The 15,186-nt window shown below is 32.7% G+C and overlaps 1 protein-coding gene across 1 annotated transcript; it reads left to right on the top strand.

Moving 5' to 3' along the window:
- Nucleotides 1-298: 298 nt before the first annotated feature.
- On the top strand, nt 299-8,394 carry LOC128989876 (uncharacterized). Its single transcript, XM_054411973.1, has 5 exons — nt 299-474; nt 4,803-4,958; nt 5,273-5,354; nt 6,301-6,485; nt 8,130-8,394. The coding sequence occupies exons 1-5, from the start codon at nt 472-474 to the stop codon at nt 8,217-8,219; spliced, it is 516 nt and encodes a 171-aa protein (XP_054267948.1). The 5' UTR covers nt 299-471; the 3' UTR covers nt 8,220-8,394.
- The last annotated feature ends 6,792 nt before the right edge of the window (nt 8,395-15,186 follow it).

Below are 15,186 nucleotides of genomic sequence, written 5' to 3' on the forward strand. Positions count from 1 at the left end.
AGCTCGTTCGCTACGCTAACTCGCCTCCAGGTTGAAGTTCGTTCGCTACGCTCACTCACCTTTTGGTTGCAAATTAGCTGTTGTCATAAATGTAAAAGAAATAATAGTGCTGCACCCTGTTGGTAATCCTTGTAACTTTAATATATAAGTAATAAGTAATGGTAGGAACGTCAGGCTGGGAGAGAATCTTGAATTTTGTTATTGGTCTATCTTTTGTGTCAGCTGTTTTTTACTTCTCCATAGTAACCAGTCAACCAACCAGTGTAATCAATGGCTACTAATCAACATGTATTATAGCAGAACAGATTAGAAGAAACAGAAAGTGAAGTAATAAAGACAACTCAACCTTATTGATTTAACAACAAATTGAACGTTCATACATTAATTATTTGTGCCTACATTACCGGTTGGTTTTAGCTAGACACACAGACCGGTACCAATTTCAGTCAGCTCAGCAGTACCTTCTTAAATATGGTGAGAAATTGTAGTTTATATTTGTAATGGTGAGACCTAATACTAAGTTGTACTTCCAAGTAAATTCATTGTGTCCTAGGCCCTATTCAATTCGTAGATGAAACGGGTTTCACAAAAACATTTTTCCAATTCATTCAATACGTAATTTTTACTGTTTTTTACTTTGGGGAACTGTCATGTCAAACAAAGGAGTTGAACCCTTAATCTCGAAGTTCACTTCACTAGCTCAGAAAGTTATTTATTTAGGCTATTATCACAGTATGAAATATTTGTGAAACACTTATAGGCTAGATCGCTTTCCTGACCAAGCAGAGTCTGTATTAATGGAGCTTAAATAACTAAGATAAAAAAAAACGGCTGCAGTTTACTTGACGTCCTACACTCATTCAAATGAAAATATTGATCGATATATCGATTAATCGATTGCTTCATTCGATATATCGTTTGGTTAGTTAGGTAAGGTTAACCTAACCTAACTAACCAAACGATATATCGAATGAAAATATCGAATCGAAAAAAACAATCAAATGAGTGTAGGACGTCAAGTAAAGTGCAGCCAAAAAAACTTATTTAGTTTGTACGTAAAATAAGATAAATTGGGCTTTCCATTTGTTACACTTCTCAATTTTAAGGATTTTTTTATGTTAGGTCTACGCTTCCACGATCAAAGTAGAGATTGTTGATTCATATTCTACGGAAAATTGCCACATCGTTGAAATAGCAATGCCAGTGGAAGACGTTTTACATGCATTGTAGAAATCCATATTCAGAGCAAAGGTTCGGCAGAGAACCTGTGATATATCATCGGATGAATAACAGTATATAAGTAGGCTACGGTATATCAATCAGAGAGCACAGAATTGAAATAGAGAGGGAATCGAGTGAGAGAGGTGAAGCCACCCGAAAATCGGCGTTTCCCGTATGAGTGGTGGGGAGAGCAATGAGTAATCCTGTAGTTCCGTGCGTCTCAGTCGTTGTACTATGCAAAATGCATTTGACAGATGCATGTAAGTTAACTGGAGTCAGGAACTGTACAAAACAACATTTTTAGAATAGGCTAGTAAAAGTGTTTATTTATTTATTTATTCTCTCAACGGTAACACCATTTTTACATTTGAATATACATTAAATAGGATTAAATCACTTTATAAACATAGCATAATTAGACGTAATAAATATGAGCAATAATAAGAATAAATTAGAAAGCAGACATGACATGCAAAAGACATAACCAGTATAAAAGACAAACAAAAATACATTCATAGGTTCATTTCAAGTGTAAGGCATACAAAAACATAGCAAAATTAGGTACAGGCTACTAAAATAGTGCAAATAAATAAGAATGAAAATGAGAAGCAGGCATAAGATGCAAAAGACATAATAGGATGTCTTATAGGATGACTATAAGTGTTGGAAACCAAGCATTTTATTTTTGAAATTATTTATGTGAATGTGTTTATGTTGTAAAATTACTTGTAAAATATATAATTTGCCGTGGTTAATAGATTTTCTTAATGTGTAGGCCTAATTGTTTCATTGCCATCTTAACACAATTTTTAATTTGATTGAGTAGGCCTACAACAAAAAAAACATTCAAAAGTAGGCCTATTCCGTTTATTTATATTCTCATACATGTTTTATATTTTAAATATAGCCTAACAAAAATATTTAAAAAAAAATCATTTATGTACCGGTAGGTGATTATTTTATGAACTAATAAGTTTACTATCTGGGACCGATAGAATTACTCGTAGAAATTGTTAGGCCTATCATAGAAAGTTCATTAATGGTTATATTTTAAAACATATAGAACTAAGGTCATATTGCTACGCACCAATCGTGATTTAGTTAAATTTCTGGATTGGATTTTGTTGTTTATAGTGATTAAATACACGTAACAATAATAACACGGATAAAATAGCTATAGCATGAAATAAAAATATTACTTATATAAAAAATTTATAAATTAGAGTGAATATAGAACGCATACAAACAAATATATGGTCATAAAAGTGTGTAGGCATACAGTGAGCGACATGTAGTATAGTAAGGCAGCGCCCGAGTGTCGGCCATACGCAAATTTTGCTTTTTCTTTCACCTGACTTATTTCCAAAACCACTCATCATAACATTTCGATCAATTTTAAACTATGATTCAACTCAAGCTCTCAAACTTTGAGTGGTGGGGGATTGGCTTCGGCTTCACTGCCCGCAATGCTTGCTGGATATACGTAGAACTCAAGCTCTCAAACTTTGCCGCTGACGAAACTTTCCTGACCAAAAAATACAAAACTGTCTAGATCACTTACTTTTTCATGTTCTAATAGGTACTTACTCAATTCAATTGTTTCTTTAAGTTTTAAAATATATTTATTTATTGCAATCTTACTGTCAGTGAAGAGCACTAGTTTAAAGCAGGTGTGCCAAATTTGGTATTTTAAGTCTACTCTAAGTGTGTCTAATCATCCTATATCCGAAAAATTTGTTCTACCGCTATATGCAGCAGTCACCACTTGCCTGTATGAGTGGTGGGGGATTGGCTTCGGCTTCACCCCGCAATGCCCGCAATGCTTGCTGGATATACGTAGCCCCTCTATTTATATTCTGTGCTCGCTGATATCAATACCTATGTGATTCTATATTAATATTGCATCGATCAATTTAAACCATATTGATAAATAAATCAATACCGGTAACTAAAACATAAAAGAAGCTTTTTGTGTTTATTTTATCCATAATTAATTATATCCTAAGTAATTACGATTAAAAATTAGAGGAAACAATTAATCTTATAATCCTATGTAGTTGGTTTTATAAAAGAACAATGTTTGATCCCGTTAAAAGCAAAATCATATGCTTTAGTTGGTTCATGTTTTGTGGTTTTAGTTGTCGTTGTCATTAAATACTAGCTGGCCCGACAGACGTCGTCCTGTCCTAATGTGGTTTAATGTCAATTGCTCGTTCATTTTCAAGATGAGCTTGTTCGCAGCGCTCAATTACGTCCTGGTTGAAGTTTATTTGCTACGCTTACTCACCTTCAGGTTTAGCTCATTCGCTACGCTAACTCGCCTCCAGGTTGAAGTTTGTTCGCTACGCTCACTCACCTTTTGGTTGCAAATTAGCTGTTGTCATAAATAAAAAAAAATAATATTGCTGCACCCTGTTGGTAAACATATTAACTTTTTTAATACTTTTGAACATCACAGAATCAAATTGTTTAGTTGAACCAGCTGTTAAGATTCTTTAATTCCATTTAAATATAAGTACTGATAAGTTTAACATGGGAAACTCCAGAGCCACTGGGGCGAAGCCCTTTTGACGGATCTGCACCAAACTTCACACAAACCATCTCTGAATAATGCTTAATAATACCTGAGAGTTTCATTACAATCTGTCGAGCGGTTTCGGAGTCCATAACGTTCAAATATATATATATATATATATATACGGTATATATAAACTTCCTCTTTTATAAATATAGATTATTTGTTTTTTGTAACAAATTATTATTTTTAATTTTTATTGATTAATCAACTCAATTTGATGCAAACAGATACATGCATAATTTGATTTGTTTTGCATACAGTAGCCTAGTAAAAAAAAAAACATAGGAACGATATATTGAATCAGATTTATCAATATATAACGTTATTCATCCGATAATATATCACACGTTCTCTGCGTAACTATACCCAGTGCAAAATACAATTCGACCCAGACGATATATTGGCCACTAGCTTGCAAATTCAAAGACGTGGTCATCTCCTGAAGATTTAAGAATTAATAATTGAAGGCATTTTGTTACGTAAGGAATTTGAGACCCTACCTCAAAGTTCACCTTCTTAATTCAGGAAGACAATTATTATAACTTTTTAACAAATAGCCTATAGGTATTAGGTAGGGCCTACATTATTGTGGTGAAAAACTACTTCATCAAGTTGTTCGTAATAGGCTATAGGCTGTATGATGTTGTACTTCAGCTGTTACTTCCTGGGCTGATTCAGTCCTTTTTTTTAAATTTAGGACCTTATTTTGATGTTTGTCATTATGGACTGCCCTTATCAAAGTGGGCTAGTTTTTATTCCTGGGCCAATTTTAAGTTTAAGAATGAGGTACATAACACACATTTTAGAATATTAAGAATAGTAATTGAGTAGAGTTAGTCTCTCAGGTTTCTCAAATTTTTGAAAATTACTTAGGATATTAGATGTAGGTTAGCCAGTCAAAACTGTCAATATTTATTCAGATTGATTGGTAAAAGGAAAAATGCATACGTGGCGTTGAGGGTTAGTTAAATTAACTACCAATGAACTTCTTTTTTTATTCAAGGCAACATCATTGCGAAAACCCACAGCAACCGGAGCAAGAAAGAAGTCTTCAGGGCCAAAATACGAGTTATCAGAGGAACAGAAGGCAGATATCAAGGAAGCGTTTGATCTTTTTGATAAAGAAGGAAACGGAAAAATTGAAACCAAAGAGCTTAAGGTATGAGTTAATAAATTTTTGTTACCTTGAGGGGGGAGTGTGTTTTGCTATGTTAGGCCTAATAGCTTTTTTTAGCTTAAAAAATAGAAATTATTGTAAAGCAAAACATTTCAACTCAGTTACCTTGAGTTAGTTAATGGTGATTGACAGATACTTGGATAGTGTTCGCTTTTATTTCAAAGGTGTCCAGTTTCTGACAACATAAAACAAAACACGACTATAATGAGACCAATAACAGTTATGACAATTGGTACAGTAATTTTCTTTTTTAGAAAAAAAATTGATTAAGTTATATATAAAAATTTGTATTTCAGATTGCGATACGTGCCCTTGGATTTGAACCCAAGAAGGAAGAAATTAAGAAAATGCTCAGTGAAATAGACAAAGAAGAATCAGGTACAGTTTGGGAAATACAGTAGACTCCCTCTTATCCGGACTCCTCGGGACCGAGGCCAGTTTGGATAGTGGTTTTTCCGGTTAAACCGACGTCCCCAAAAACTAGTTAAAACGGACCGTTTAAGAGCATACTGTAGACAGTATTTGACTTAAATTTAGGAGAGCGTTTACATTATCACTGGTCTCAAATCTTTCCTATGAGAACAGTCGTTTTAGTACCGCCCACTTCCTTCCAATCTTGTCCGGTTAAACCGATGTGCTGATAAAAATTTTCTGGTTAAAGAGATGTAATTTCCGCCGAGTGTAGTCCGGTTAAACAGATGTCCGGTTAAAAGGTGTCCGGATAAGAGGGAGTCTACTGTAGCAGAATGTGTTAGCCGAAATAATTTACATATCCCTAGATGCAGTGCTAGATTTGTAAAAAATGAGGTACTGGAACTGTAACCTATTTACAGTAATGTGAATAGTATCTTTTTATGTACGGTACCTATTTATGCCAATATTTGATCTTTGCGAAAAAGAAGTACCGGATAGCCGTTCTGCCGGAAATTGAGCACTGCCTAGATGGAAATCTGCAAGTTTATTACTTTTCTGTTTCATTTACTATTATATCAATTTATGTCAGGGAATTAAATCAACAGCGCTGTGTCACTAGTCATATATATAATAGGTATATATATAAAATTGCTGCTGATCTTTTGATGGAATTAATTTTTACTACAATCTTTAACAAATTGAGGTTTTTTATGTTTGTAAAGTTTCTAAACCAGACAATCTTCTACTGCACATTTGCTTACCTACTTAAGTGTTAAATTTTACTATTTTTTTCTACAGTTCTTCATCTTATATCACATACATTCTTTAACAAATACTATTTTGGCTGTAATATAGTGTTTGTAAATAAAAAACACTTTTCATAACACCAATATTTTGAATTGTTCCAAAGGTATGATATCTTACGAGGAGTTTCTATATTTGATGACACAAAAAATGACCGAAAAGGATTCCAAAGAAGAAATTATGAAAGCATTTAGACTGTTTGATGATGATGAGACTGGGAAGATTTCATTTAAAAATCTGAAACGAGTGGCAAAAGAACTGGGTGAAAACCTAACTGATGAAGAATTGAGAGTGAGTACAGTAATTAGACGATCAATACAAAAGCACCATTATGAACAAAACATACAATTCATATTTGACTTTCTAAGGTTGACTGAAACTAGACAAAACAGAGATAGGTAGCCCTAGTTTATGCATTACACACCTCATGTTGAGAATAACTTAAACATTTGTTCATTAACTGTAATCCAATAAAAATGTTTAACGTTATGAACAACTTGGCGTCTTAAGGCTGAGTTAGTGATACTGTAATTGCTTGAATAATTGCATGTTTAAGCCAAAAAAGACCTCTATAAATTGTTCTTTGATGTTCTCATATACAGTAATTATGTTGTTATGTAGTTAGTCTATAATATTATTAAAGTGATACAATCAAATTTTATATAAACGGTTAAGGCCATTTACCAAATAAATATATAGGCATATGTGACATCAAAATGTAGCTTAGAGTGTGCAGATTTGCCGAAAAGTATTGATATGGACGAATTTCCTAAGGGCTCTGCCCCACAGGCTGATTTCCAATGGGCTACCCCTGGCATGCTTCCAAAGTTTACATGATTTATTTAATTTAGTTAATGAAACAGCTGGTCAGTACAATGAACTGGTGTTTGTTTATTTACTCGAAAAAGATGTTTGTGGCGCTTTATGTAGATTTAGGAGGGTTATGTTTGGTTTAAAAGAAAGGTTGTATACGTTTTGTAAAGTATTGCTCAAAGTTTCATTTTATAATTAATATAGTAAGCTACATGAAAAAAGGCTTTACTAAAGTTGAAGAATTATGGTAAAACATGTCATTCGTGAAGCATCAAATTGAAGCAATTGATGCTGTTGCTACACTAAGGTATGGTTGTCGTTGTCATATACTTTTGGATCTATTAACATAAAAAGTAGGAGTTTGAAAGTAAGTAGGTTTACACTTTTAAATCAGTTTATATTTTCAAACTAAACCATAAACTTGCCGTATTAAAACACACATCAGAATTACTTTAATAGCTCTCTAGGTCACATTTTACCCCGTTGCAAAGCACGGGTGTAGCAGCTTGTATTTTATCATAATAACAATATACATGTTATTATTTCTACCTCCTTGGGATGGAACTTTATTATTATTCCATTTAAGGATTATAATTGTATTAACCTTAGAATCTGGGGTTATGCTGCTTTAAATTGCAAATAAAAATATGAAATCCAATTTATTCCCGTTGACTAAAAATTTATTACCGGAAAGTAAACATTCTACAATCTTCATCCTTATGGCTATGTGTTCAATATATAACAAAATCAAGTCATATAACAATGCTTTCAACTGTTTGGGCTTGTTCAAAAACTCGTTTCCTGGCTAACAGACCTTAACATAAATGTATTATAAATATAAATTGCTCCCAAAAATATAAGTTCAGATTCATCTGGTACCTCTACACTCTACTAAGAATAAGACAATGAGAAGGTGACTTTCAGGAGGAGAGCAACCTCCACTTGACTTTTCAAGGAATAAAATAAAATAAAATAATCTTCCTGGACTCTTTTTTCAAAAACTTTGCTTAATACAAGACACATCTATTTAATTCTTCATGATTTACCGTGGACATTTTATCCGTATCTGTATTGTAGGTTCATATAACCTAGTATCATTTCTCAATCTTGTATTGTTAACAGGAAATGATCGAAGAGGCAGACCGAGACGGTGACGGAGAAATCAGCCAAGATGAATTCCTCAGGATCATGAAGAAAACCAGTCTTTATTAATCTAAGAGAACCATTTAACTACGGATTTGTTTAGCACCCTCTGAGTGATTTGTACGCACTTGTGTTCATTAAGTTTTATTTATTTGTATTTATTGTTATACATAAGCTAATTTATTCTTTTGTTTAATGATATGTATATATTGTGTTCAGTCCTGTAAATTTTATGGAATGTTAATTGAAGTTTTCTTGAAAAAGTGTTTTTCTTTCAAATTTAAGGTGGTTTTATAATTGAATAATCTCGTAATGAAAAAAAGGAATGCTTTTTATAGACTGTTAGAGTATCCCTTGTCTAATGAAACATATTATACTGTATTGCTAGCTCGGTAGTTAGGGCCTCAAACTTCAGATATGACGAGTTCGATGGTCGGTAAACCCCCACAAATTTGTGTTGTTTGGACTGCATTATGTTTAAAGCCTTTGATGTTTTCCAATTAAATTTTAATTCTTAAAAAGATTGAATAATGCATTCGGCATTCAAACATGCATACATTAGACGTTGTATAACATTTTTGTTAAGAGTCGTCAGCTATTTTTGGCTGACAGTAACCATTGCAACGGCCTTACTTCATTGGTTGCGCTTAGACACTCAGTAACGATCACATCATGCACACTAAAATAATTGACAGCAACACATTCATAACTTAACTGCATACAATTTTTATAAGACGCTTGTAAGTTGCTGTCCAGATTAGGCAGAGTCTATATTAATGAGGGTTTACTGTAGTGGGTTTGTGTAAAAGGAAATAGGCCTTCCATTTGTTACGAAACTCGTTATATCTTTTGATCCAAATAAAAGCCAATAATTGAAACCAGACTTAAAACCACCCTGCAGCGTAACTTCAAACTATGAAGGTCTGAATACCATTTAGTTATCTAGCTACTACATTAGTTACTGTTCAGTATTAAAATCCCTACCCAGCTTTTGACTGATCTTATCTGTCTATTGACATTGCTCCTGGTAGTAAGTAGCTAGTTGTTCTAGATAACTGTTTAGATAACAGTGTTGCGACTTGTCCTGTATTACATAGATACATTCCCAATCTACCTCTTCCAAAATATCTGCACTCGCACCATCAAGTCTGTACCTGAAAATATAAATTAGTTTTCTACCATTGATACATGTGGTGTTGGTCAAATTGTTGGTTTTAATTTTATCGTAAAGTACTTGTATGTTGGCTCTATTTTAATGAGAATATTTGTATTACTTGAATATATCTATGTCGTTGGTAGTTTTTAAACATTTTAATTATTACATTACAGTAGAACCTCTTTAATCCGAACTAATTGGGACCAGGGGTAGTCCGGACTATTGAATAGTTCGGATTACAGAACATATTGTTGTTTTTACATAACAATAGCTAAAACATGGCTAAAATTCAGGAACATTATTTTGGGAAAAGTGAAAAAATGTTTTATAAAGTACTAGCTGAACCTGGCAGACGTTGTCTTGCCTTTGACTATTTATAATTTAAGTACCGTAACGTTTAATTGTCTTATTGTATATGAAGTGCTTATAACTAAATTAAAATACGTACGACATCTAATGAAACACATATAGTACAAAGGATAACCGATTCTTTATTATTGCTCTTATATTAATGCTAGGTTATGCTAGCTTAATTTTTAATGGTTATTTTCATTCATGGTTATTAATGACAGTATTTTCAAGATGATCTCATTCGCATGGCTCAATCACGTCCTGGTTGAAATTAAATATTAAATTAAATTAAATACAGTATTCAATAAAGAACTGCTGTATTGTGAGTAGAGTACAGCAATCAGGGGTTCGGATTAAAGAGGTTCTACTGTATTTGTTTGGTTCTTTTAAATAATTTTGATTTTGAGAAATATCAGTTATAAAAATTAAAATGTATCTTTGGCTTTAGTTTCTAAAATTTATGAGCACTTTTAAGTAAAAATTTTAAATTACCTATTTTTCAACACCACAAAAAAGCAAAACACGGTGTTTCAGTGTATGCATGATAAAGTACTGTATGGAATCAGAAAACTCAATAGTTAGGTACTGATAAAATATCTTATCTGAAGATTTTTACAGGAAGTAGCATTTATTTGTGAATATTATAATACTACCCTTGTCTTTGTCAATTACCAGAATATACTTTCTTGATAAGACTGTATGTACCGTAATGTAAAAATGCATTGCTAACATCATAAGTATGTTCTATATTCTAAACTATTTTATATGTTGTGTATTTAGAGCACAATTAATTTGTATCTTAACTTTTACTTTTATAAAAATGTTGTTATTATTCTTCAATCACTAAATTACAATTTGGATTGTAAAGCTTTGGTTTTACATTTAGGTAATTAGGTAATATATGTAACAATAAGTTTTCAACTCAACACAACATTATTGTGCAGAGTAATATTTAGTGTTGTCTCTGAAGATTATTGAACTTTATAATTTTAATTACTATTTTTTTAGAAAAAAACTTTACCACTAACAATCTATGTCCCTCACTGCCAAAACATGTTCCAGAGTGGGGAAACTTTGTTATAGTCTGTGTTATAATATAAATCAACTATTTTTACTAAAGTCATTCAAGTTATTGATCACTGAAGTATTTTGTTAAATACTAATAGCCAGGCTTTGATGATAGCTTGGCATAGTCTCAAATGATATGTTGGATTATTTGTCACACAAATATCACATATATGCTTAGCTGATGAAAATCAGCATAGTATTTTAAAGTTAAATCAATTAATTTTGATTCAACTAGGCCTAAAATATATTTTCACCACACTATGCTGTTTTGGCTGTATTACATACGTTAATTGGTGGCTGAAAGTTACGTTTTGCTGGCCATGCCAGCTGTCATCGTAATTTGGGGACCGAGCAGGTTTTTACAGCCCGGGGCCACAAAATCAGCTGTCCGCTTACTTACTTAAAACATGAATGCATTTTAAATACACAATCAAAATCCATAGCATTGCAATAGAATTGTGTTATTGTCACCGTTGCCTAGCAACTATTTATTTTTATTTTTGCTGATTCCTCAAATTATTTCTTCACATAACCTTAAAGTTGTAGTTGTGTTGACTATCAGTGTGCATTATTATAGTGGTGAATAGTGGTAATAGGGTATAGTGTGGTGAAAAATAGCGTTCGTACCACGGACCGAAATGGTTTTGCAGCTCTCGATCGATTTAAGTTCTCGACTTCGTCTCGAACTTAAAAACTATCTCGAGCCGGCAATACCTCATTTTCGGCCCTAGGTACGAAATATACTATTAAAACATATTTCACAGAATATTTTTGTGGAAACATTACCTAATCTTTGACTATTAATAGTTAATGCTATTATTTAATTACCATAATGGTTCTTAACTCCTCTGAAAATGTGAAGAAAATTATAACTTAAAACTCGCCTTGAAAACCTCTTTTAGTCAAACATTTCAATTAGGGATGCTCATTAGTCAAGATTTAGGTTATTAGCATTAGTTAGTTCTTTTAGAAATACAGTATTGATTATCTGACACATGATTAGGCCTACTGTGGTAATTATAACTGTATTTGTCTCAATACAAAACAGTGCCGTATTTCAATTCACCAGAAGAAAATCATTTTGTACAATACATTTGCTTATTCTTCACAAGTGTCCCTGTCATAGGTACAACTATTTTTTGAACATATTGAAGGTTACAGAGGAAAAAGAAATAGGCTAATAAAATGAATTTAATGTTAACAAAATTACATAGGTCAAGGCAAATCAATAAATTAAATTTAAAAATTATAAATATGATAGAAGAGATTGTAAAATTATTTTATGGTCATCTTAAGAGTAAGTTTTTTTAACTACATTGCTCAAAGAGAAAACTCAGTATTTTTGTTGTACATGTACTGTAATTTTATTTGTATTAATAAACTATCTAATATTTACGGTACTGAATTAAAGCGCTATTAACACCCACATCCACTATTTATTGTGAGTACAATTTTCTTCAATTGATATTGAATTGATTGATTACCATATGAACAAGACATATTAATTTTTTTAATAACATTAAATAATAAATGTAACATAATAAAACCCTACAACTTAAAGTCTAATTACTTTAGTGCTTAGGTTTGCTAAAACTGGGAAGGTAAATACCCCTTCCCAATGCCTTTTAAGCAAATTTCCATTTTGCCTGAATTGATTTTCAATTAAATATATTTAATTAACATTAGGTTTTATGAGTACCTAGGCTTGCTGCTACAGGGAAACGAATAATATGTGTTTTTATATTAAAATATTAATAGCTTACTATAAAATACCCCCGCCGCAGCAAACCTGCAGACTTAGCGAATTTCCATTTGTCTGATTGGATTTACATTAAAATGCCTCCTTAAAAATATCACATTTATTCCCTATAAACAGAATTAGTTTAATGAGTAGGCCTACTTCGGTTTGCTGCATCAGGGAGGGTGAAAAATTTGTTTAATGTAAAATGTTAAAAGGTACTGTAGTTTAGTAAGAAATAAATGTATTTTCCAAATTTGATCAAAATATGTTCATAAACAAGCAAACTAGAACAGTTGACTTATTCTCCATAAGAATAACATGGGAATATTTTCTCCGTAACAATTAGGCGCATAATAACGCTTCAATATACAGTACTAAATTATTTGTTTTTTTTTAAGCTCTACAAAATGGTTTAGAAAGAAATTGTTAAATTTTGCGTTTTTAGGGTCAAAAATGGGAAAAACCCATTTTTACCCCATAAAACCCCGTTAACATAGTCCGATCATGCTGGTTCGCGAACTCATTCAAGTTTTTCCCGGCTTTACACCTTCAAACCAAATTTTTCAAAATTGGTCAAAAATTACTCAAGTTATCGTGCGGATGGACACACACACACATATATATATATATATATATATAGATATATAAAAATTTTAACGAATGGTGTTTTTGGCCTCTGGGGACATCAAAATGAAAAAGTGAATCGGTCCTAAGCCTAGGTCTTACCATGAGACCTACGGTAATAGCTACTTCCCTATAGGGAAATTCGCTAATAAATAAATTCACCAAGTTTGATAAAAAATATATCTATAAACAAGCAAACTACAACGTTTTACAATATTCTCTATTAACATGGACATTTTTAATTATACATTTTTTAAATTTTCTCCGGTGTACAAAAACACATTGATATACTAAACTCTTTGTTTTTTAAGCTCTTTAAAAAAAGGCCTAGAGAAAACCCCCGTTAAACCCTGTTCCCATGGTCTGATCTGGTTCATGAACTCATTCAAGTTCATCCCGCCTTACCTACACCTTTAAACCAAATTTAATCAAAATCGGATGAAAATTACTCGATTTTTGGCGTCTGGGGATATGAAAATGTAAAAGTAAATCGGCCCCGGGCCGATGTCTTACCGTGCCACCTACGGTTATATACTTCCCTATGTAGGGAAACTCGCTAAATAAAAGGGGTTTACAAATAAAAAGGTTAAATACTGATAATAGGTTGATAAGTCTGCGACTAAGACCAAGGTCTTTAAGGATTTTTTTCTATACCCTTGGTCCAGGACTGAAAAAATGTTTAATCACGTCATTGGGGGAGCGAGCTGGTCTAGTGGTTATAGCACGGGACTTCGGTGCCTGAGGTCCTGGGTTCAACTCCCGCCAGAACACTAATGGATTTTATCTAAGTGATAATGCCTCAATCCCTAGATCTAGCCTGAAGCCCTGAAGTAATAATCCCGGGCTCGTGCCTAGCCTTCTAGGACAAAAAGATCAAAAACGGGAAAACCTATTTTTACCCCGTAAACCCCCGTTCCCAAGGTCCGATCATGCTGGTTCGCGAAATCGTCAAATAAATGTAGGTTTACACGTTTATACCAAATTTAATAAAAAATTGGATAATTTTTGCTCGATTTATCGTGCTAACGGACATATATATTATAATGAATCTGAATATGAACGGACGGTGTTTTTTTGCCTCTAGTGACTTCAAAACTAAAAAGTAAATCAGTTCCGGGGCCAGGAACTAGGTTCTAGTAATCGTGGTAATAGCTAATGTAATAGCTAATTCCCTACATGGGAAATTTGCCAACAGAAACATAATATAATTTAACGAACACCACTTCATAAGACAGCAAATTAATATAAATTTATCTTTGTTTAAATGAGGGGATACGGGCATTGACCATATACGGGTCAGGGACCTAGATATTCAACTTCGAGGTTGCATAGAAAAAAAGCCTGCCAACTATTAAGGTAAGAAAAACTGTTCACAGAAAGAAGTCAAAACCATTGACTATATTAAAAAATATATATATATATATACTGTATATACAGGGTGGCTGAAATGTAACTTGCACCCCCCCTTAACTTTTCAACCATTTGAGATATTTTAAATCGGTTTGCGGCAACCTTCTTAGATATGAGGGGCTACAATAATTATGGTCAATTTTTAAACTTTTGACCTTAGGGGTAGCGGGGGTAGGGGGTAGCTCAAAATTTTTAAATGACAAGTATAGTCGAGTTTGGTATCATTTTACAGGTCTTGACGAAACATAAACATTGACATAAAGAAAACCAAAATCGGTCCACTAATAACAAAATGGCGCCCAAAAACGTTTCAAATCGAAATAACCATGAGGGTGGCAAAAAATTAACTTGCACCCTCTTTCACTTTTTGACTATTTGAGATATTTGAAATCGGTTTGCGGCAACTTGTTTGGATATAAAGGGCTACAATAATTATGGTCAGTTTTGAAAATTTTGCCCTTAGGGGTATCGGAGGTAGGGGGTAGCTCAAAATGTTCAAATAGCAAGTATAGTCGAGTTTGGTATCATTTTGTAGGTCTTGACGAAACATAACAATTAACATAAAGAAAATAGAAATCGGACAATTAATAACAAAATGGCAGTTAAAAATTACTTTAAAAAACCATTGTCTCAATCATTTTTAGCTGCCATTTTGTTATTAATGCTCCGATTTTTATTTTCTTTAT

The sequence above is a fragment of the Macrosteles quadrilineatus genome, unplaced genomic scaffold (assembly GCF_028750875.1).
Source record: "Macrosteles quadrilineatus isolate MER2022 unplaced genomic scaffold, UCM_ALF_1.0 Scaffold_3__2_contigs__length_128488019, whole genome shotgun sequence".
Lineage (NCBI taxonomy): Eukaryota > Metazoa > Arthropoda > Insecta > Hemiptera > Cicadellidae > Macrosteles > Macrosteles quadrilineatus.